The sequence below is a fragment of the Meles meles genome, chromosome 11 (genome assembly GCF_922984935.1).
Source record: "Meles meles chromosome 11, mMelMel3.1 paternal haplotype, whole genome shotgun sequence".
Classification (NCBI taxonomy): Eukaryota; Metazoa; Chordata; class Mammalia; order Carnivora; family Mustelidae; genus Meles; species Meles meles.
This window is the reverse complement of record NC_060076.1, coordinates 25,160,279-25,183,693: the sequence shown is the minus strand read 5'-3', so window position 1 is coordinate 25,183,693 and position 23,415 is coordinate 25,160,279. Positions and strand designations below refer to the sequence as shown.

The following is a 23,415-nucleotide window of genomic DNA, read 5'->3' as shown; positions in this document are numbered from 1 at the left end:
GTGAAAAAGGAGAAACCATTTGCAAACCTTTTATCTGGTAAGAGGTTAATATCCAAAACACACAAGGAGTTCATACAACTCAATAGCAAAGAAATCAAATAGCCCAATTTTCAAAATGGGCAAAGGACTGGAACAGACATTTCTCCAAAAATATATATATGTCCACTGGGTATAGATCACTCATCATTGGAGAAATAAAGTCAAAATCACAAGGAAATATCACCTCACAACTATTAGGACAGTTATTACCAAAAATAAAACTAAACTGAACAAAACAAAAGACAGCAAGTGTTGGCAAGGATGTAGAGAAATTGAAACCCTTGTATACTGTTGATGGGAATGTAAAATGGTGCAGCCATTATGGAAACCAGCGTAGAGGTTCCACAGAAAATTAAAAAATAGAACTACCAAATAGTCCAGTAATCCCACTTCTGGGTATATAGCCAAAATATTTGAAATCAGGATCTCTAAGAGGCATCCACCTTTCCATGTTCATTGCAGCATTATTCTCAATAGCGAACATACAGAAAGAACCCAGTATCGATCAAAGAAAACATGTGATATGCATACAATGGGATATCATTCAGCCTTAAAAGAAAGAAGAAAATTCTAACAATTGCGACAATATGGATGAATTTGGAGGACATCATTCTAAGTGAAATAAGCCCGTCACAGAAGGAAAAAGACTGCACGATTCCACTTACATGAGGTATCTAAATTAGTCAAACATAGAAACAGAAAATAGAATGGTGGTTGTCAAGGGTTGGGAGGGGAGGAAAAGGGGAGTTGTTGCTCAGGGGGCATAAAGTTTCAGTTAATGCAAGATGAATAAGTTCCAGAGAAGTGCTGCTCTCTAGCATAGTGCCTGGAGTTAACAATATGGTGTTGTGTACTTCAAAATTTGTCAACAGGGTAGAACTCATGTTAACTCTTCTTGTCATAAAAAAACGACAACACACACACACACACACACACACACACACAAAGGAGCATAAGGAAACTTTTGACGGTGATGGTTATGTTTATTATCTGGACTGTCGTGATAGAATCATAGATGTATGCATATGTTCAAACTCATCAAATTTTATACATTAAATATGTGCAGGTTTTGGTGCACAAGGATATCTCCATAAAACAGAACAAGAAACAACAACAACCAAAAACTTGCTTTGTCCCCAAAGAGCTTGAGACACCTGATGTATTGGCTTGCTAAATAAAAACCAGTCATTTGGGGAATGAGTGAGAGAAATTGTTTCATTCAATTTCCAGCATAAAAACAGAGACTGGAAGTTAGACTTCTCTTCCAATAGAACTCTATGGAAAACCAAAACACAGGAGAGGATGGGGTTGCCCCGGGCATGGTTTAGAAACCTAACAGGCCAAAAAGCTAACATACACCGGGACAAACGTTAATTCCCACTCTGTACACAGAGACCAGTTACAGACAAGGCTTTCTCAAAGTGCCAATGACTTGCCCTGGGCTGGAAGAAGACATACAAAATTGCTTTGAATTGGATCCCTGAATCTGAATCCTGACTGTACGGCGAAACATCAAATCTCCTCTGCTCTTAGAGCCTCAGCTTCTCTGTCTGAAAATGAGGCTGCCAAAACCTATGAACGCCTGCCTGCGGGAGGGCCCTCACCAGCTGCTTCTCACCCATGCCTTCCGTGGCCTGACCTCACAAGCCCCCATCAAGTGGTTGCTGGGCTTACCCCCGCTTTGCAGAGACGTGACTGCTGGATCACTTAGTATACGCATCCCTTCTACCAGATTGAAAGACTGGCTGACAGAAACCACATAATATCCCTTTGTGTGTTACCCAGCAGAGAAACTGGCACACCGAAATTATTTAACAAATGCTTGGTAAATAGATTTGTAGGGGGGGCCTGGGTGGCTCAGTCGGTTAAGCATCTGCCTTTGGCTCAGGTCTTAATCCCAGGGTCCTGGGATCAAGCCCCATGTTGGGCTCCCTGCTCGAGAGGAAGCCTGCTTCTCCCTCTGCCTCTCTCCCTGCTTGTGCTCTCTCTCTGTCTGCCAAATAAATAAATAAAATCTTTTTTTAAAAAAACAGATTTTTAAAGATTGCATAACACGAAGAAAAGCTTAAATTTTGAGCAGCCTGACACTTCTTAGTTTGAAAGTGCAGCCAACTGCCCTCCTCTCGAAGATGACAAACCCTCTCATTTTTAGTTTGGCTTCTAAGTATGACCATCACCTGATAGTAACTTATTTTTGTTTCCTGTGAGTCAGAGAGCCAAAGACACTGTCCCCAAGCCACCAGGACAGCCTTTAAACAAAGGGCCCCATAATGAATAGTTTTGGTCAAGTAACAGCTTTCACACACCTTGTCACAATATGGGAAAACTCTAATTTGCTTAGTGCTATGTATTAGTCAAGTTCATGTCCTGTCATTTCTCTTTCTTTTTAAAGTAGGCTCCGCACTCAGTGTAGTGCTTGAACTCACAACCCTAAAATCAAGAGTCACATGCGCTCCTGACTGAGCAGCCAGGCACTCTATTGCCAATCATTTCTAAAGAGCCTCTAAGAATGCTTACTCAGATGGCCAGATGAGCAGTCCCATGTCATAGCCTAGGAGAGCCGTGCAGAAATGCGGCAGGACCAAGAGGCAGCTCCGTGTTTTGGAGATGAGTGCTGTGTCAGTCCCTCTGTCTCCATAGGGTCCATCTGGAGGATAACTGTGCTAAAGATTAAATGATACAACAGACACAGTAGCGCAATGAGACTGCCAAGACCCCGGTAATGACTGGATGCTGTATCCCCCCCCATTTGGAAAATAGGATACGATCAGTTTCAGAACAGGCTTAGAGAGGTGATACCAGGCTTTGAACTCTGGAAGGATCCATCACACTTCCTGTACACAAGGCACCAAACTCTAGAAAGCAGGTGGACAAGGCAGGTCACAGGGCAAGACATTTGACAAAGTGGAGGACAGGGAGGACACCTAAAGGGCAGATTTTCCAGGTACAGAACTCTGCAAAGAGGGCAGCCCAGTTCAATCCAACAAATATCCACTGGGCACCTGCTTGATGCTTGAAACAAAAAATGATAAATTGGTATTTGCTGAGCATGCATTCTTATTTTTCACACTACTAATTTCCAGAAAGGATACAAGGCATCTCTGGAAGGGGTTTTCCAGGGGCAATGATATAGAGGGAACTCAGCTGCTAAAATCTCCTGCAGCCCAAGCTGGCTGAGTCAGACAGGTACATACTAAGTTCTCAGTAAATGAGTACTGACTGACAGGGGGCGGGCAGCTTGCCTTGAGCACCTACTATATGCTGTAAAAGAAGAGAAGCTGGGTGTGTTGACTGCCTGTGTGTACGGGGACTCAAGTTTTGCGCCGTACCCAGCATGTGCTACAGGGACAGGCATTGTGGCACCTGCTGGCTGCCAGCTGGAAGTGAGGTTTGCCCTGAGCATGCACTACGTGCCAGGAGTTCTGCCTTTCTTATCTCACAGCAACTCTGGGAGTCGGATATGATTATTCCTATTTTGCAATGAGGATATTAGGTTCGAAGAGGGGACGCTAAGTCCACAGCTATAAGTGGAGTTGGTGGCACAGAAAGGATCCCAGCTGGGTGCTCAGGTTCCTCCTCCACTTCCGAGGAGAAACCATCCTGCCCTGTCCTTGCCCAAACCCACCACAGAAGAGTGGACTTCAGTGAGACTCCCATCCAAAGCCTAGCCAGCTGATGGTGATGATGATGATGATGATGATGGCTATTCACTGACTACTTACTCTATACCCAGGTACTTGAGTGCATGGTCTCAAATTTCTTTTTTGTTCCGTATTATTCACATTAGCCAAAGGGAGGCAGCATTCCCGAGTTCCCGCGAGCAGGAAGCCAGTAAGTGACAAAGTCACTTGGACTTGGTGACAATCCACTTGGACTTGACTTTAAATTTCTTAACCCTGGGTCAGCCTCCGCAGAGGCAGAGGCAGAGGCAGAGGCAGAGGCAGAGGCAGAGGGGCGCGGGTCTCTCACGAAGAGGCGCGGCGCGGGGAGCGGCGGTCCGGAGCCGTCCTGCGCCCGGCCGTCCGGCTGGGGGCACTGCAGACCGCGCTCGCCTCTGCGCCCGCCTCCAGCTCCCAGCGCCCCGGGCCGTTTGTCCGCGAGCGCGATTCGCGCCCCCGCCCCGCCCCCGCCAGCCCCGGACCCCGAGCGCTGTTCGGCGCCACACGTGAGTGTCCCCGCGCTCGCCCAGCGTGTGCTGGCGCCCAACCTCCATTTGGGCACGGGAAGCCTCCAGGGACAGGGTCTTCCCAGCTGGACGTGGTGTTCCGGGCACGGGGTCCTGCGGGGCATCTGGGAATTTAGACGCCTCTGGCTCCCACCGGGCGGAGGAGGGGAACCCGGCCCCGGCCAGGGAGCTGGGACTCCGCGAGGATGTCTTTCTGCTGCCTTTTCACCCCACCCCGCCCGTGCGGTCACCTACTCTCCTTCTATGCTGCGGAGTCCACACTCCAAGCAGCCGCCTCACCGAATTCCTACTTTGAACCCAAACGCAGTCCCGAGTATTTGGTTTGGGCCACAGCCAGCAGGCGAGGCGCTCTGGGCCTCACTAAAAATCCCTGCGAGCGTGCATCGCCGTCGCTGGGGAGGGGACCCCACCTGAGGCCGACCAAGATGAGGTCACGCTTTCTGAAGTTACTCCCAGGCAAGTTAGGAGGCATCAATCCACTGACCTTGACCCTACCCTGGGTCACGTGGGACCCTGGCATTTAAGGTGGGCAATTTAACGAGGTGATAACGAAGTGAAAATGGTCTAGTAGCCTCTTGAATTTGAAGCCTGACTGAGGCTTTCTTTAGAAAGGAAGGTTTATGAATAGGTCACCCCCATGGAACTGTTACCAGTAGTAACCCCTGAATGTTAATTGGTCATAATTACCTTGTTAAAAGTCTGGTGGACCCCTCCAAGAGCTAAGAGGACAAGGGAAGGAAAGTTTCTGAGATTTACAACTGGGAGGGAAACGTCATATTACTTTCTGCATTAGGTTATACATTAGCATACTTATTCAAGTGAATTTTCCGCTTTCAACTTTTGAAATATCTTTCCAATTCCCAACTGGTCTCTGGAAATTTAAAAAGGGGCGGCAGGAGGATTGGTGATGTGTATGCCACAGATGGAGATGGAAAAGCTGCCCAGAACATGTTGACATTTAAGAAAAAAGTTAACATCCCCCACACTTTAAAACTACGATATTAGGAACAGAGTATAATGGCAAAAGTTACTCGTAGAACATCTGTTCCTTCCAATGGGAGGATTCCATTCCTGCCAAGAATTTATGAATTTTATATAGGAGCTTGGTTCTGTTTGGGGAAAGGAGAAGGAAGCCGGCCAAGGCAGCCCCCTCCTCAGCATGGAATGCAAGGATGCTTTGCTTCTGACTTTGAGATAGTTTGTGGGGCTGCCGATGGGGCAGGACTTGCCTTCCAGAAGGACGTGGCTGAGAATGCAAAATCTCAAAAAAATTTAAAAAAAAAACCTGCCACACATAGTTTCAACTAGTAGGACCATACAAAGGAAGGTCAAGGCCATAGGACTTGAAGACAACATTCCCATTCATAGGAGGCCTAATCCTTTTTAGACGAGAAAGGAGAGCTTATAATTGGGATAACACATAACCAACTGCTATCTGTTCATTACAAGTGTTCCTTTCATTTTCACATTGGCCAGATAGGCGGCTATCCATTCATCTCAAAAACTGAGTTAGTCCCTTCAGCTGCGGTCAATTGTCCTTCCTTTCACCCAAATGAGCCTGGTGACCGGGAAGGTTTATCTTTTCTAAAACCACCAGGGGGGTGCTCAGAAAAGCCTTCTAGGTGAATAGGACACTAAATGGATTAGCAGTTGAAACATTAATGAAGCAAGTTTATCTAAGGAGATTTCCAGTGGCCTCCTGCCATTGAAAGAACCTTCCACTGTGGGGAGATCAACTTTTTACATTTTGAAGGAGACCGTTTTAGCTTCTTGATCTTTAAGTGGAATGAATTTTTTTTTCTTTTTAACTCAGAGGATTTAAATGAAACATTAAAAAAAAAAAAAAAAAAAAAACGCTGGGGGCGCCTGGGTGGCTCAGTGGTTTAAGCCTCTGCATTCGGCTCAGGTCAGGATCTCAGGGTCCTGGGATCGAGCCCCGCATTGAGCTCTCTGCTCAGCGGGGAGCCTGCTTCCTCCTCTCCCTCTGCCTGCCTACTTGTGATCTCTGTCTGTCAAAAAAATAAATAAAAATCTTTAAAAAAAAAAAAAAGCCCCATCCGTTTAAGTATCAGGAACCTAAATTGTTCTGGGACGCCTGGCTACTTCAGTTGGCAGAACATGGGACACCTGATCTCAGGGTCATGAGTTCAAGCCCCACACTGGGTGCGGGGCCTACTTAAAAAGAAAAGAGTATCTAAATTGTTCCTCTTTGACAGTGAGGGGGGAAAAAAAACCCACCAACATTAGGGTTTGGTACACTTACTCAACTCAACAAATATTTATTGAGTACCTGCAACATGGCAGGCATTTTGGTAGAAATTGTCCTATCCTTCATTCTGAAGGGGAGCTAGACAACACACGGATGCAGCATCTGTTACATCTCAAGTAATGAGAAGTGCCATGAGGAGAGATCGAGCATGTGATTGAGATAGAGAATAACAGGAGCAGGGTGTGATGGTTTCAGTATGGTCAGGGAAGGCTGCCCCAAGGAATTGATCTTTGAGTGGTCCTTCTAGAGTTTTCTCAATGGTAATATACCCCAAACACGTCAACGTGAATCTATTTTACCAAGTTGGATCTTACTATATAGTGTTTCCCTGTCTCATTAACTTCAGAACATTCTTCTTCGTGTGTAGGAAAATATATGGCTCAAGACCCTGGGACTCAGGATGCCTGGGTGGCTCCGTTGGTTAAGTACCTTCCGCTCAGGTCAGGATCCCCAGGCCCTGGAATTGAAACCACCTCAGGCTCCCTGCTGAGCAGGGAGCTTCTCCCTCTGCCTGCAGCTCTCCCTGCTTGTGCTTTCTCTCTCTCTCTCTCTCTGACAAATAAATAAATAGAACCTTAAAAAAACAAAACAAAACAAAAAATATGGGACTCCGTAGAATCAGGTTTAAATGCCAGCCTCACTTCTCAATGGTTTTGTGATTCTAGGCTCTCATTGCCTTAGCTTCCTCATCCTTAAAATGAGGGGAATGATATTGCCTATCTCACAGGGTCATTGTGGGAACTCAATGAAAAAAATGTATGTAAAATGGTGAGTATAGGAGCAGCATGCAGTAAATCTCAATAAACGTTAGCTCTTATTCATTATTGTTTACCAGATCATTTTAATGGAGCATGGTAGTCCGTTCTAAGGATGTGCTAGGATTTACTTAACCATTGCCCTACTGTTGAACACTAAGAACTGAACACAAACCAAAGGCAGATGATACAAATGAACAAAAGGAGAAACATAAAACAGCAACAGAACAAAACCCGAATATAGAAAATGTGCCAAATCAACACATTTTCTAGGAGAGACTCATTTCCCTTCTGACATCCTTGATGCTGAATCACACCCAGACATTAAAAACCTGTCTGCCTGAGGGATGGGGTAACTGGGTGGTGGGCATTAAGGAAGGCATATTATGTAAGGAGCACTGGGTATTTTTTTTTAAGGATTTTATTTATTTATTTAGCAGAGAGAGAGAGAGAGATCACAAGTAGGCAGAGCAGCAGGCAGAGTGAGAAGGGGAAGCAGGCTCCCCGCTGAGCGGAAAGCCCAGTGAAGAGCTGGATCCCAGGACCCTGAGATCATGACCTGAGCTCAAGGCAGAGGCTTAACTCACGGAGCCACCCAGGTGCCCTAGGAGCCCTGGGTATTATATAAGACTGATGAATCGCTGGCCTGTACCTCTGAAACCAATAACACATTATATGTTAATTAATTGAATTTAAATGTGAATATATATATTTTTTAATCTGTCCATTTGCCACCTTTGCCTAGGTTAGGGGACCCCTGGGCCTTGTCTGTTAATTTATGGCCTTATGTGCAGGCTGCGAATGAAGACCTGGAGAAGTCAGGCCAGAATGAGGTCCTGCAGGAACGTCACTGTGGGGTACTTAAGCCTCAGCCCTCTCCCTTGAGCGAAGGAGCCTTTAGGTGACACATTCTTTGGAACTTCTTTCCAGCTGTCTTTGGTTTGTTCCTTGAGTACGAGCTAGCTTCCAGGCTTTGCCTCTGTGCTGTGAAGCGTCTTCCCTGCCTCTGAGATCTGAAATGGCCCTCTGAGTCATTTGTTCATGCCCTGTAGCACATACTCAGATCTATTTTAGGTTGAGATCCCATTTAGGGGAAAGAGGATTATCTTTAGATATTGGGAGCAGCAGCAGAATGTTGGCAGAGCGTTCTGGAAGGTGGTGAAGCGGGAGTGTCTCCCATGGGACGAGACTGAGAACGTGGGCTCAAGGCACTGCATGCCAACAGGCCACTCCCCTGGGCTAACATCACCGTCCAGTGGTGTTCTCCATTGAGGGGGGCTACAGAGTGCGAGCTCTTCAGCAACAGAGTCTTTCTTTGACTTACCTCCAAGTGGCCATGCTATCAAGAGGGCTCCAGGTCTTTATTCTAATTGGTTACATGTATAAAGCGCTCTGGAATCGTTGAATGAAGTATTTGAGAGGAAAAGCAATGGCTTATTTACTCTTGATTTAATAGAGGCTGTGGGGGTGCTGTGATGCAGAAACAGATTGTCCTTTCTTGAGTCATTCTCCGAACTGGATCTTAGAGGAATGCGGTGTATTTTTAATAGAATGACAGATAAGATTACTTGTTTCTATTAGCAAGAGGGATGGGTTAGGTCAGTCTTGTCCATGTAGCTTCCTGTGCACCAAACATATCCCCTGTTTAGATTAAAAAATACGCACATTCCAAGGAGGTGAGGAGCAGATAATCCTTCAAATGAAATTAGCTTTACTTTATCTGGGAGGCACTTGTGATGTGGCAGAAAGAGCCTGGGACTAGAAGCCAGGTTGACCTGGGTTCTGATCACAGGGGAGGGTATGACCTTGGGAAGTCACTTGACTCCCGTGGGCCTCAGTCTTGCCCACTACAAAATGGGTACGATAACAAATTCTTAAACATCTAGCAAAATTCTGGACATATCATCGGTGCGCTATGAATGTGAATACTTTTCATCAACCTCCAGCTCATTCAGTCAACAATTCCAAGTCCTGGTGCCAAGCACATTCATCCTAACGCACAAGAAATGTTCTCCTGCGGTCAGTGATGATAAAGGCGCAAGAAACTAAAGCGTTAAAAAGAAAACAAACAAATAAACCACGCGTCCTAAACCCACAATCTAAGAAATCGTCCCTCCTCACGCAGTTTCTATTCTAGGTTTTATGTTGCCAATCTGGGAATATTGTCAAAGCAAATATTAGTTAAAAGTTGTTTACCAAGGGACAGGTAATTAAATAGTGTGTACAGCAGAGAGTATTGTTATCACAAACCTAAAATAATTTTTCTCTAACCTTTATTTATAAAGGGAGACGTTGGACAGAAGTGTTCAAATGTGTCCCGAGGCAATCAGAGGATTTTTTTTCTTGTTATTTCCTTTTGTAGACCCAGTGTCCGATTGGACCATCGTAGTGCTTTCTTTTTTAGTTGGTTGTTTTTAAGCAAAGTGCCCGTGCATTCTGATTAAGGAAATAAATGAAATATGTGTGTACCTATACCCTATGAATTACTTGTCAGTTCCTAAATAGATTGATTACTCCATCAGTATTGCTGGAGCCCAAGTAGACTCCACCATTCAGAGAGAAAATCAATCTATTACACTCCCTTAATCAGTGCAAACTTTAGCTAAGCAGTTTTATCATTTTTTTTTAACATACAGTATCGATTGTGTATCAGGACAAGAAACTGAAAATGAAGAACTCTGAAGAGGTCACGCATTTCCAAATGCAAATTGAGATCCAAACATTAAACAATAGGGATCTTCTAATCCTTTTACAAAGGCACAAATTGCAAATCAGACTCCCAGGCCAGAGTGGCTTTGCCTAACAAAGTCTTTAATGCAAAGAATCCCTTAGGCAAAGACTCCTCTGTTTCTACAAGCTTTGGCACCAAAGAGCCTTAGATGTCAGTTATGCTCCCTAGCTATAAAGTTAATTGTGTCTAAAACAAAATCAGGTTGTCCCCCTGATTTTGTTCCAAGACACCATGGAAAGGTGTCTTGGTTTGCAGATTAAGTTTCATTTTGCCTGAATCATTAATTCCAACAGAAGTTCGAAGTATTTTGTTGAATAAGGCTGAAACGTTCATGCTAAACCTGAATAACACGTTTTAACATGCTTTAACATGCACCTGATAAACAAGTTGGATGTATGTAGAACAATAAGCAATCAAGAAAATTGTGGGGGAAAACATGGTATATGTCGTTGTAGTTCATGTGGCTGAGTCTGTCAAAGAACTATCCCATCACTTTCTAAGAGAGGTAAACAATTTTTACTGGCTAGGAGGCTGATTTTTCACTGCAGTCACATTTTATACCCCCTGTGGGGCAGTTCTACCGGGAGGAGAAATATCTGCAGACTTGCATATTTATATTTTCTTATTCACCTTTGGCTCCCCTGCCCTTTGCACCAGTGGCTGGTCAGGTAGGTCTCTGAGCAGATGATATATGTTTGAACGGAATTGCAGGGGAAGAGAAAGAAGCAGAACAAAGCCAGAAATATATATTAACACTTCTGTGGAATGGCTCCTATGTTCCTCTGTAGAAGGAAACGGGGGTTAGTATTATAGTACCTGACTCAGCTGGCTGACAGCACCATACTAACAGAAGTACTAGAGAGAGCAATCAAATACTTTTTTGGACCTCAGATCACAATGTGACACTGAATTGAGAATTTTTTTATTCCCTCTGGGTTATTTTTCCTTTCTTCTTGTCCCCCCCCCCCCTTATTGTATAGAACACTTCAAGAATCTGCATGTCCTCCTCGCACAAGGGGGCCCTGCTAATCTTCCCTGTGCTGTTCCAATTCTAGTATATGGGCTGCCAAAGCGAGCACCAGAACTTTCCTTTTAAAACCATCCTTTTTGCATGGTGTTTTTAAAATTCTTTATGCCCTTCTAAGCTTCCCTTGGGTCCTCAGGATACAGGCTTCAGCTGCTGGCCTGTTAACCCCAAATGAGGTCATTAGTGGTTGGTGTCCTGATCTGAACTTGATGTGACCTTGGGCAAGCCTAGCTTTTTAGATGGGCCTCCATTTTCTCCTGGAGTTGAATGGTCTTGAAGACACTTTCCTGCTCAGAAAGTCCATGGAATTTTATTTATATATTTATTTATTTCAAAATCTATGTTAGTTTCTAGCTTTAGGGTTTGCAATCTGTTCCCCACTCCTCTGTGAGGCGGAGAGGAGGCACTTTGACAACTTCCTGCAGGATTTTCTAGATTCAGTTTACTTAGACAGGTTCAGAAGTCAGAAAGCTGCTGTCATGGCAAGCAGCAAGGAGAGTTCAAGCTTGAAGAGCAGCAAACCAGGTGGGTGGTGGTTTCATAGCCACCAACGGTTGACCCTCCCTTATTCGGATGGACAGGCTCACCCAGGATCTTGTGAAGTGTCTTTGTTAAGCCTGTCTGTCTGTCTATCTTTCTTTCTTTCTCTCTTTTTTCTTTCTTTCCTTCTTTCTTTTTCTTTCTTTATATTTATTTTTAAAGATTTTATTCACTTGCCAGAGAGAGTGCAAAGTTGGGGGAAGAGGGGGTAGGGAACAGGCAGGGGGAGTGGCAGGCAGAGGAAGAAGCAGGCTCCCCGCTGAACAAGGAGCCTGATGTGGGATTCATCCCAGGAGCCTGGGGTCCTGAGACCAAGGCAGATGCTTAACCTACTGAGGTACCCAGGCATCTCTTTGTTAAGCTTTTAAAGTGTGACTAAAAACAAAAAACAAAAACAAAGAATACTTCATTGTCATAGGTATTCAGGACACTTATAATTTTGTTTCTGAAAAGAGGCACAGTAGACCTCCAAGGGTAAGGATAAAACATTGCCTTTTTGGGAACTGCTTCCAAATTCTGGCTTCCTGAAGGCCATGTCCAGTGATCCCTTGTTTCCTGTGGGTGTCCTGACACCCATCCGCCATCCCCAAATCACAAAAACCCCTAAATGAACAAAATTCTTTCCAGAATCAATGCAGAAATTCACCTGGCAAGGAGTCCTCTGAAAAGAGATGCCAGGACTGGGGGCTAACTATTCCATAACTGATTTTTTTTTTTTCAATTAAATCTAGTAATTCTGGGTATTCAAGGGCGAATAAGGGAAGCTTCTAGTGCTCTCCAGGATCTCATTTCTGTTGGAGGAGCCAGACCCATAAAACCTTGTAATATGTGAGGATAAGATTTTAATGAAAGATCCAGATCGATTGAAATGAAGGAGATTTTTAATAAAAGCTGGGCTTTTAAGGTTAAATAGGAGCTTGTCAGGGGACTATGGGTTTTTCCAGAAGCATTAGAGACCCACATCTGCAAGCAAAGACCCACATCTGCATTGCACAGCTGGTACAATTAAGGAGTGACTGGATATTTAAGAAGAAAATACTGGACACGAGGTAGTGGCCACAGTTGGAAGGCTGACCACGTTAAATCTTTATTCACCAGGAACTGGGGACCATGGGACGTTAAGGAGTAGGGGAAGGGTGGCCAGATCTGTTTGACCAGGAGAGTCATGTGCTAGGCCAGAACTGGGGATCAAAACAGGAACTTTTTCATCCACCTCCAACTCAAAGTATAGATTTTGCTCTTGCTGTAGTGACCAGCTTAAGAAACATCTGTGGGAAACTCAGGCTTCCCTGTCACACTACCTCGAAATAGTACATTGCTTGGGAGACAGAATGTCTGGGGTTTTTTGACTCTTTAGAGGATTTATTGGAAGAACCTGGATATCGGCAAATCCTGCTAAATTGGGGTATATCCATTTTGCATGTAACCTTACCTGCCCAGCAGACTGAGGACGGAAGTATTAGGAGAAAAATGCTTTGAGTATGTCAACAAGAATGAGAAACAAAAATCAAACACTAACTTGTAAAGGGAACCTCAGTTTCCCCTTTCATAAAATGGAGGTGGGAGAGGGAACTCCCACCCCTCCTTTGTTGTGAGGATCTACTGAGGTAAAGGAGAGTGTACAGGCTTCAGAGGTGTCACCGGGGTATGCAGGAGGAAGGGGTTACTATACACCAGCGAAAAGTGAACTGATCAGACAGGACACATGCTTCCTGAAATAGTCCCTTCCATCTGTCATGTCTAAGGGACTCTGCCTGTGGCTGACACAGATTCATTTACCTCCCTAGCTTTCAGCGAGCGTATCTAGAGTTCCTTCAGTATCTCTGTAAAGTTTTACCAATTTTAGTTGTGGTTTTTTTCCCCGTCTTAGCTTCTAAGTGGGTATGCAGATACAGCATCTGAGCGTCTCAGGGGCTCAGCCATCATTCAGTAACCCGCCGATTCAATGCCAGTGAGTACAGATCTAAATAGCATAGGTGACGTGGGTTTTAGAATCCTACTCAACCCCCGCTGGGCTGGACAGGGTTGACTGCTTGCCCTCACTGACTTTAGATCATTGCCAAACCTCCACCTGAGGGCCCATCCATCAATCGGTCTATCTACCTACCTACCTATGTCTCCATAAAGAGCTATTCTCGTCTTTTGCTCTGTTTAGAGGATCATGTACGATGGACATGAAACATACAAGGATGACAAATGGTCCTCCCACTTTAGGGGATCATTATGATTATTGTGCAGTATGAGTGAGAAATGTGCTAGGTGCAGTCAGATGTCAAAAGGATCCCGGAAATGTGAAATTACTTTCCGAGGTTGTGAAGTTGCGTTTGTATTTATTTCCTCCTTTTCCTTTAAGAACAAGTGGAGGAATTTCAGGAGGGCAGGTGGCAACATGCTGAGTTGTCTAGGGTGCCAGAGAAGGCCAAAGTGATTCGAAAGTGTTACATCAATGGTATCGTGGAAAACAATTAAAAAAGGTGGACTCCCCGTGTACGTGATGCCAGAGAAGCAGTCTGATTGACGCTCCTACCCTAGGCACCTTCCTCCTGCCCAGCTAAGCTAACTGGCTCTGGGAGCCTTCTAGATATTAGCCCGAAAGAGTTTCTGTGTTTATGCTAATATGGCAGTGGTTGGTTTCCTCCCCGTTTTGACCACAGCCAGGGCATTGAAGCTCTAGGTACCTTCCTCAGGGTTTAAGAATATTTGTTTTTCAGGAGATGGTAAGAAATTTACTCAAGATTTACTTTTTTGTTCTAAGGTAAAGGCTTCCAAAGGGTGTTGGTTTCCAACTTTCGTTTTAGTTTCACTTAATATGGAAAAAAAAAAAGGCTTTATTTTCATAGAGCATTCTGATTGTAACAGTAGTTCCTTTGCATTTTCACAGGTAGAACATTCCGTGATACATTCCACAGCATCCATTAGGTAGAGAGCTCTTGGTAGTTTATGAAATATGACTGAATGATTGCATGTGAACAGTGAATGATGGTTTCATAAACAAACTTTAGGAACCATAGATTCAGTTTAGCGCTATAAAAACATGTCAGTATGGGCGCCTCGGTGGCTTAGTCAGTTAAGTCTCTGCCTTCGGCTCAGGTCATGATCCCAGGACTGGGATCGAGTCCCACATCGGGCTCCCTGCTCAGCTGGGAGCCTGCTTCTCCCTCTCCCTTTGCCGCTCTCCCTGCTTGTGTTCTCTGACAAATAAAATATTAAAAAAAAAACAAAAAACCTATCACTATACACTAGCCTCTAGAAGGTGCTAATATGAAGAAATGGAATACATAAAGTATATAATAAGTAAAATGAGAGAAGAATGGAATACATATACCGAAAAGGTTGGTGTCTATGTGTGTTTGAGAGAGGAAGGAGGAGGGGGACAGAAACTGGAATACGGACTACAAATTCACTTAGGTATGTGTGGTGGCGTATTGAATGGGGCCTCAGAAGCCGGAGCATACAGTAGCACAGGTGGCTGCTGAATTTAGATACTTCCATACATCAAAATCAAACAGGTACCATCCCTGCTTGTCTTTTAAGTTTTCCTGTGGACCTGCTTCCGTGGCAAAAGGAGTGCCTCACCTGGGCTTTCTGTCATGTAAAGAAATTACATGTAAAAATTGTTAATCTCCAACTATGAAATGTTTCATGTTTCTAAAAATTGAAGTCTTTGAATGGAAAAAAATTATTCCATTTGACCATCCTATTTGAGATGGTGAAGGTTCTTGTTCTAACAAACTGAAACAGAATTGATAGTAGGGAGTTAAGCAGGTTTTCAGGGAGCGTATTTTGCCGGAAAGGACATTTTGCTGGTCAAGTAAGAGATAGACTGAAAAAGATCTGTTGATGTGTTGCAAACACCATTGTTCATCTTTTGTGTGTGTGTGCGCACGCGCACAAGTTAAAATCTAGGACATATAAAATTAAATGTCCTAAGAAAATGTAATAAGCAGGCATCTCAATTGTTAGGTGCTCTTTATTATACAGTATAAACGGCTCTGTAATGTGGTAATGACAGGACATCTCGGCACTCAGAACTGATAGGTATGAGAGTAAACAGTTTTGTTTTTTTGTGTGTGTGTGTGCATGTTAAATAGTTTTGTCCTGTGCCATTTTCAGAAAATCTGGATACCGAAGCTTGCTTTTTCAGGCTAGAAAAAGTCAACGCAAGTGATGTTTTTCCCAGTGACATCAGAAACATTTTAATTAATATGTTCTGGTATTTGGGGATGTTTCTCCTATTTGAGGTAATAAGCACTTAGCAAACATGAAGATGGTTATCAGCCATTCAGTAAACACTTTCCATACACAACCATGTGCCAGAAGTGTGTGTGTTAAGAGAAAGGTGTATTACAAAAGCAACCACCACAATGGACCAGAGAAATGTGTTCCAGGCTTCTTGTTTAAATGCCTTTAACTGCTTTTAAAAATCAAGCCTAAATATTTGCACCTGCATTCTTAAAAAATTTTCCCATGTTAAAGAGAAACTGTAGAAACTACAGAAAACTGTAGAAAATCTAAAATGGAGAAAACCAGTGTTAGTATTTGCTATTTCCTTCCACTCCTTCCTCTTTAAAGTTTCTGGTGCTTCCCTCTCTCCTTCAATGCATATACACTAACTTATACAATTAGGAATCATACTGTTTATACTCCTAGGTCCTGCTTTTTCCACTTAACATACCATGAGCATTTTTCCATGTCATTAAATATGCTTTGAATATGTTCTTGGCCACATCAAATTCCATCCTATCGATGCACCTGTTTTCTTTTAAGCTAAGACACATGCCGTGTTTTTCCAGTCATGCTGGACTCTTGAAAGCCAAGGAAAATACTTCATGTTGATCCACCATTAAGGCTCCTAAGAATTTGTTTTCTATTTATAAGATGCACCCACACTTTGGACACAACGTATAATAGAGAGTTAATAAGCAGCCTGAAGGAGGTGCCAGCTTGTTTGCTTAACGATGTTGGTCACCTGCATCACCATAACAGATTTATCAAGTGCCAGCAAGGGTCACAAATGCTTCTTCCCTTTTGTAACCTCCACAAAATTCAAACCCTTGTGTACTCACTCTCAATAAAGGATCTGTGCAGTTTTAAAGCTGAGTAACTTCAGAAATATGCAACCAGCTTACAGAAACACTACTTAAAGATGCACTTCAACTTTTTACGCCGTAAGTTTGTGACGGAGTACTTTCTAATTAATGCATTTCAGTCCGCTGAGTTTGCAGAGGACAGATGAAATTTTTAAACATTCCGCCAGAAAATTTGGTTCTAACCTCTTGAGGACTGTCACTACTCTGTTAACACACATGAAGCATAAATGAATCCTTTAATCCTCAGGAGGGCACTGTGGAACTATGTTCTTAGGGTTCTCTGCAGTGGGAAGTTTCTTTTGTTCCTCAAATTGTTCTGAGTGCAAGGCCGGGTCCCTGAAAAATTTTTATATTTTCATTTAATTTTAAAGAGAAACCATAAGGATCTTTTAAAATATGGGGGCGCCTGGGTGACTCAGTGGGTTAAGCCACTGCCTTCAGCTCAGGTCATGATCTCAGGGTCCTGGGATCGAGAGCCTGCTCAGCGGAGAGCCTGCTTCCCTTCCTCTCTCTCTGCCTGCCTCTCTTGTGATTTCTGTCAAATAAATAAAATCTTAAAAAAAATAAAAAAAAATAAAATATGAAACTGGAATGTATTTTGTGAATACTTCCCATTAAAAATTGAGCATATTGAAGAATGACAGGGTGGTTTTCTACCTGGAAATTCATGTTCAGGTAAGGAAAATTGCTTTCATGTACTTTTTACATAAAGAGCAACCTCAACCAGATCAAGTTTACTTCTATGATCTCCAATAGGTTCCAGCCTCAAAACTTCAATTTCTCCCAGTAAAACTAGTCTTAAAAAACATCCTCCTTTACCTTTAATCTCTCAAGATGAAGTTTGGCCTTTCAGTGTGCCTTTTCCATGCCCGCCTGTGTTTTAACTGAAATTTCTAGGACATGCTTTTTCCAGAGGAGAAACAACAAAAGCAATATTCAGATAAAATATTATAGGTTTATTTAAAACTTAATTCTCACCTTGAGTATGCAAAATACAAACTCCACAAAATGTTCATTTTTTTACTTTGTAGTTTACAAATATACAAAATAGAAGTTTGCTTAAATTTATATTACATATTTATTAAGGCAAGGAACTATATAGAAAAAACATTTGTTCTGCTTAAGGCATACTTGGGAATAAACCATTGTACAAATTATTGCACATCTGAAACCACAGTGCATAACAGACTGTCTGCATAAAAATGTTAAAGTAGTAAACCAGGCGTATTTACCTGACTTAGGTCATAAATGTAGATCGGAAGACAAAAATAGATTTTCCTTGTCAAAGTATGCAGCAGTTTGAGAACTTTGGCTTCCTCATTTGGTACCTTTAGAACCAAGACTCACCAAGCACCATCGTTTAGGTTATTAAGAACACATTTTCTGTACCTGAATTTCTTCCTCTTCTTCTAAATATCATAATAATGGCTTTTTAGAAGGCAAAGAAAATACAAGGTGATCTTTATGCTTATACTGCTTCAAACACAATTCAAGGGAATTCTGGTCTTCCCTCCCCCCCAACTCATGGATCTAATTTATACCCTGATATCCACACCTTCCAGTCACCCCCCTTGGTGTTTTTGTAAGTCCAGGAATATTCAAGTTGGCTTTAACAATGGAATGATAGAAGATCCAGTCACAGACCCCATATCTGTTCTTTGATTTGTCTTCTGGTTTCCTTGTGTCTCCTGATTATCCATTCACAAGTTGGCTTGTTGGGAACTTGACCATGATTGTAGTGCTTTCCAGCTGGGATTCTCCCCTTCCCCCCAACCCCCGAGTTAGGGGTGGGGACAGTGTGAAAGATTTAAAAAAAAAAAAATACTGAATTCTCTCTTCTGGCAGTGTGGGTCATATCCACTGTTTGGGAATTTAAAAGTGCCTCTTCATGTGTAAGGCGAGGTGGTCCGACCTGGAGAAGGCCCGGTCGCACTTCTGGCACTGGAAGGGGCGGTGCCCCGTGTGTTTGCGATAGTGCCTGGTCAGTTCATCCGAGCGGGCAAATTTCCACCCACAGCCGTCCCAGTCACAGTGGTAGGGTTTCTCACCTGGGAGAGGAAAAGAAATCCGGTGAAGCCATCCATACCTAATGCACTGACCAAACTCGAGCCTGAACGTCAAACCAACTCCCCGCAAGCATCCCACTCTGAAAGAAGCCAGAGTTTTTAGAACAATTCAAGGTCACATTCAATTTCAGATCATAAATTGAAATATTAAACCTTAATACTCTTTGGGTTTTTTTGTTGTTGTTGTTTTGGTTTTGTTAGGGGAACAGACCTACAGTTCTATATTGCTAAGATTTTCATTCTCTTAAGCCCAAATATCACCATGGTAGGTAATAGTTGTCTGCTAGTTAGTCTCTCCCCCCCACCCAAACCACTCACTCCCATCCTATATCCCACTACAATTGGATCGAAAACGCCACCAGCAACCACTTTTTCTGCATCACCATTTCTATTGTTTTCCTCAGTCCTACCCCTAAAATGCCTTATGCACCTATACTTGAACAGACATGAAAAATTCTCTGTAAGTGACCATCTTAAACCACAATCTTAGCCATCACACAACCACTCAATTCTTGAAATTCAAGTAAAACCTACTTACCAAGTCTACAACTAAAAATAAAGAGCAGTATGAAATTTGGGAACAACCAGTGAAAACTGCCTAAAAATTAATAACTAGTAACAAGACCTAACATACTTTTGCACTGCAACCTGTAGTTCCTTGTAAGATTTTATTTTCAAGTATCTCTACACCCAGCTTGGTAGGAACCCACAACTCGAGATCAAGAGTTGCGCCAGCCAGGCGCCCCCGAAGTGTAATAATTTCTTGATTACAAGGCCAATGCTTTGCTCAAACGAGGAGAGGCCCAAACAGCCTGGTGGAATCTCCCTGCCTTTCAGAAGCCTAACAGAACTGCATATTCAAGCACTGATACCATCCATCAAGCAAAAGGCTCTTGGGCAAAAAAGGGAGGCACCGGTTTGGTTTGCGGTTCTCCCCTCTGATCCAGGAGATGGAGGAGATAGACCGCCCCACATCTCCAAGGGAGGCCAGGCCCTGAGAAGTGTCCACAGTTAACCAATGGGGCTGCAGACCAACCCCCCACCACCACCCACCTCCCTCAGTTTCTGTTCTCCTACCTGTGTGGGTTCGCAGGTGTGCCTTGAGATGAGAACTCTTCGTGTAGGTTTTACCACAGCCTGCATAATCACATGTGTGAGTGGCTGTCCTTTTCCGGGGCCACGATCTTCTCCCCCTCTTTGGTTTCGGCTCCTCCGGCATGCAGGAACCAGGAGGCATGAGCTCTAGGGGTGAAGAAGGTGTGGTCAGCATCATCCCCTGCTCCCCGGAGGGCTGGCACAAGCAGGGCTCCCCAGCCTGAGCTATGAATCCCCAGGACTGACCTTGGTAATGGAGCGGTGGGACCTGTGGCTGCATCTGGTCTGGCAAAAAGGGTGGGTAGTTGGGTCCCGGGTGGGGATGAAAGCCAGGGGGGAGTGATAGGGCAGGATGACAGTCCCTGCTGGTCAGCAGTTCCTCGGCACCCAGGGTCGGGGTAGTCCTGTTGGGGAGCTGCCGCCCCAAGGGGAAGTCGTGTGCTGGTGGTCGGTGACCATTGCTGAGAGGGGGTCCAGTGCCCAAGTGGGCCTCTAGGGGCCGACCAACCGTGCACGACGAGACTGCCTCCTGCTTTATTTTGGGGCACATGCGCGGAGGCCCGCCGCTGTAGGGCGCCACCACGACGGGGTGGCTGCCATCCGGGCTGCCTTTGGTAACACTGATGACCGACGGGCTGCCGTACTCGCTGCCAGGGGCACTCAGCGACGCCTTCAACACAAACTTGCCCATCAGCCCGCCACCTGGCGGCTGCGGCTGCTGCGGCGGGATGTACACTGGGTCCAATTCGGGCCGAAGGAGCTCAGCTACGAAGCCGCCAGAGGGGCTCACGTCGTTGATGTCCGCCAGGTTGAAGGGAGCCGTGGGAGGCGGCACAGACTCCCGGCCATAGATGAGACCGCCGCCGCCAGTGCTGCCCGGCGCCACGCCCGGGTCCCCTCCGGGCCGGATCGGATAGCTGAAGCTGCAGGTGGAGGGCGCGCTGGCAGGACCGCTGCTCGATGGGGAGGACGATGACGACGCTGACGCCGACGAGGACACGGTGGCGGCCACTGACTCCGGATGGGACAGCGAATTGGAGAGGATAAAGTCCAGGTCCAAGAGATCGTTGAACTCCTCCGTCTCCCTCCGGGGTAGGAGAGCAGGATTGGTGCCGCCACACGCGCCGACTCCGCCGCTTTCCAGATCGGTGGCCACGGTCGCCGCCGCCAGGTCGTAGGGGCGGCCGGGAAGCACGGGGGGAAGTCGCTTCATGTGGGAGAGCTCCTCCCGCCAACGCTGCGGATATAGGACGGGGGAGAGAAAACCGTCGGTACTGGTCCCCCTGCCCGCGCCTATACCGCCCAGACACCGGGACCAGAAAGACACGAAGCGCGGGCAGACTCCAGGTGCCAGTGCTGCGATCTCGGCCGACCCCCGGGCCAGCGGAGAGGCGGTGCGTCGGTTTGGAGAATACTGTGTGTGCCCGATTGCGTGAGAGCAAGCGCCGCGGCTGGGCACCTCCGGTGCTTCCCCAGCCAGATCCCGGGGACGCTCCAGCCACCCTTGGAATTGGGACACCGAAGATCTCCCTATGCGCGCCCTCGCCACGGGTACGCCTACGCGCCAAGTTCACTCGGGCCCAGCTAGTGCCCAGGGACCCATCCACCTCCCGCCCGGTGGCCCCCGCGCCAACCCTGCAGCCTGCGAGTTACGAGACGTGTGCGGACCGGGTGTGCGCCCCCGGCGGCTCCCCAGAGTCCGGACCACACGCATGTACAACCGAGCCAAGGCCACGGAAACCATCGTTAAGACAACTGCGGGGCCGGTGCGGTGGCCACTCCTTCCCTCCGCCGGGTGGTTCTCGACGACCCCTGGGCTCCGCCCGTCCCTACCCCACCCACGTAAGGTCACTAGACGCTGCCGAACTCTCCGAACAGTACTCACGTTATTTGGGGCACCTGCTGGACGCAGTGTCTTCTCCCTTCCCGCGGGGCCAGACGCGAACGTGGAGAAGGACGGGAGCAGTGCGTCGCTGACAGCCATGTCAGACTCTCCAGGTGGCTGCCTGCAAACCGGGCGGGGCAGAGGCAGGAGTCAGGGGGCCACTCTCCACCGCCGCTCGAGCGCGCCCCACCGGCCTTCACCCCCCCCACACCCCGCGCCCCACGCTACACCTACCTCATTAATGTGGGGGCCCAGAAGGTCCTCAGGAGTTCAAAGCAGTGGGGGTACCCAAACCCCAAAGTTAGGAGGAAAAAGAGACTTAGAAACGAAGCCAAAACCAAAAACCCAAAATTGCCCGAAATTCTTCGTTGGATTAAATATAAATGAGGGATGTCTTTTTAAAGAAAGTTCCTTTGTATATAAAAGTTCTTAAAAGTTGTAAACTCGTAAAAACTGACGATCAGCAAGGCGCAAGGCGGTAAGTAGGTCCGGTGGCCGAGCTGCGCCGTCGACTCAGCAGCGTCTTCCACCACTGTTGCGGTCGCCGCGGCCGTCGCCGTGGGCGCTGGGGCTGTGGCCGGGTTGGCGGGCGGGCGGCGCCGCCAGGTGAGACTGGCAGCAGCGGCGCGGATCTGCGGATTGGGCGGCGGCGCGGGGTGCGGAGTCCGGGGGGCTGCGCGGGGCACGCGCGGCCATGGGCGCTGGCCGCGGGCGGGTGGGTGGGTGGGGGGCCGGAGGGGCGGGGAGGGGCACTTGGCGGCTCCCGGTGCCGCCGCCGCCCGCCACCGCCTCTGCTCCCCGCGCGCCCGCAGCCGCGCTCGCTGTCTCGGCCCGGGGAACTGCCGGCGGCCGCCGCGCGCTCCTTACTTAACTTCTCGGCTCCCGCCCTACCCCCCGCCTCCTACCCGCTGTACGCCGCGGCTCGCCGCCAGGCCACGCCCCTCCCTTTCTTCTCCCCTCCCTTCTACGGCCCCCCCGCGCGTTGCCATGGCAGCTAAATAAACAAACTCGGCGCACGTGGGGGCGGGGGAGAGGGAGGGGCGCGGGCGGGGCCGGGCCGAGCAGTGACGCCAGCCCGGCAGCTGGCGAGCAGGAGCCGCGCTGACGCCGGCGGTGGCGGCCCCGGCGGCGGCGGCGGCGGCTGTCCGGTTGCGGGGCGGTGCGTACTGGGCGCACGTCCGGTCGCTCTGCGACCGGGGCAGTCTGCGTCGCGGTGGTCCGCTCCGGGGGTTCGAAGCCCGTGGCGGAGGAATCTGGTAGGGGTTGAGGGGTCGGTTCCGCTCCCCCACCCCTGCTCGCGTCCGTGCTTGCGGCGCACTCTGCGCGGTAGAGAAAAGCGCGATTATCCGCGTGACTCATTCAGCTTTCCGTGCAGCCCGGCGCTGGTCTCTGAGTGCCCGTGCGGGCTCTTGGCTTGGCTTCGCGGGGTTTTTCGTGGGTTCTCCGGCCGGGTGGAATGGGGGTGGGAGGCAAGGAAAGGTGGGTGCCCAGCACTGTGACGGAACTGGGAGCCAGAAAGGGCCTGAAAGGGTAGAAAGAGGTTGGAGCGGGAAGCGGAGTTATGGTTTTGATATTTCGGGGAGCCAGAGAGTGAGTGAAAGGGCTTAAGACTGTGGGGTGGAGACGGCATAGAGGCCGTGAGGCGCAGACATCTTTCAACCCGAGAATCTCAAGGGCGTAAGCCCGCACTCTCCTTTCCACTTTATAGATGGGCAAACTGAGTCATAAAGAG

At 46.9% G+C, this 23,415-nt stretch overlaps 1 protein-coding gene and 1 non-coding gene across 3 annotated transcripts; both read right to left on the bottom strand.

Moving 5' to 3' along the window:
• Positions 1-10,950: 10,950 nt before the first annotated feature.
• Positions 10,951-11,059, bottom strand: LOC123953675. Its single transcript, XR_006820935.1, has one exon. It is a non-coding gene; the product is annotated as a U6 spliceosomal RNA (small nuclear RNA).
• A 6,519-nt stretch (positions 11,060-17,578) lies between these two features.
• On the bottom strand, positions 17,579-22,482 carry KLF4 (Kruppel like factor 4). Of its 2 annotated transcripts, XM_046023770.1 has the most exons (5): positions 21,918-22,455; positions 21,684-21,804; positions 20,045-21,035; positions 19,781-19,945; positions 17,579-18,685 (listed from the first exon to the last, which is right to left on the bottom strand). In XM_046023770.1, the coding sequence occupies exons 1-5, from the start codon at positions 21,920-21,922 to the stop codon at positions 18,510-18,512; spliced, it is 1,458 nt and encodes a 485-aa protein (XP_045879726.1). In that variant the 5' UTR covers positions 21,923-22,455; the 3' UTR covers positions 17,579-18,509. The 2 variants fall into 2 exon arrangements, with proteins under 2 accessions (XP_045879726.1, XP_045879724.1); XM_046023768.1 differs by having other exon boundaries at positions 19,781-21,035; positions 21,918-22,482.
• Positions 22,483-23,415: the final 933 nt, after the last annotated feature.

Excerpts from the sequence above, each read along its gene's own strand:
- KLF4 (XM_046023768.1), bottom strand. Across the intron at positions 21,036-21,683 it reads CAGCAGGTGCCCCAAATAAC|CGTTGGCGGGAGGAGCTCTC; the intron begins GTGAGTACTGTT and ends CTATATCCGCAG. Across the intron at positions 18,686-19,780 it reads ACACCTGCGAACCCACACAG|GTGAGAAACCCTACCACTGT; the intron begins GTAGGAGAACAG and ends TTCCTCTCCCAG.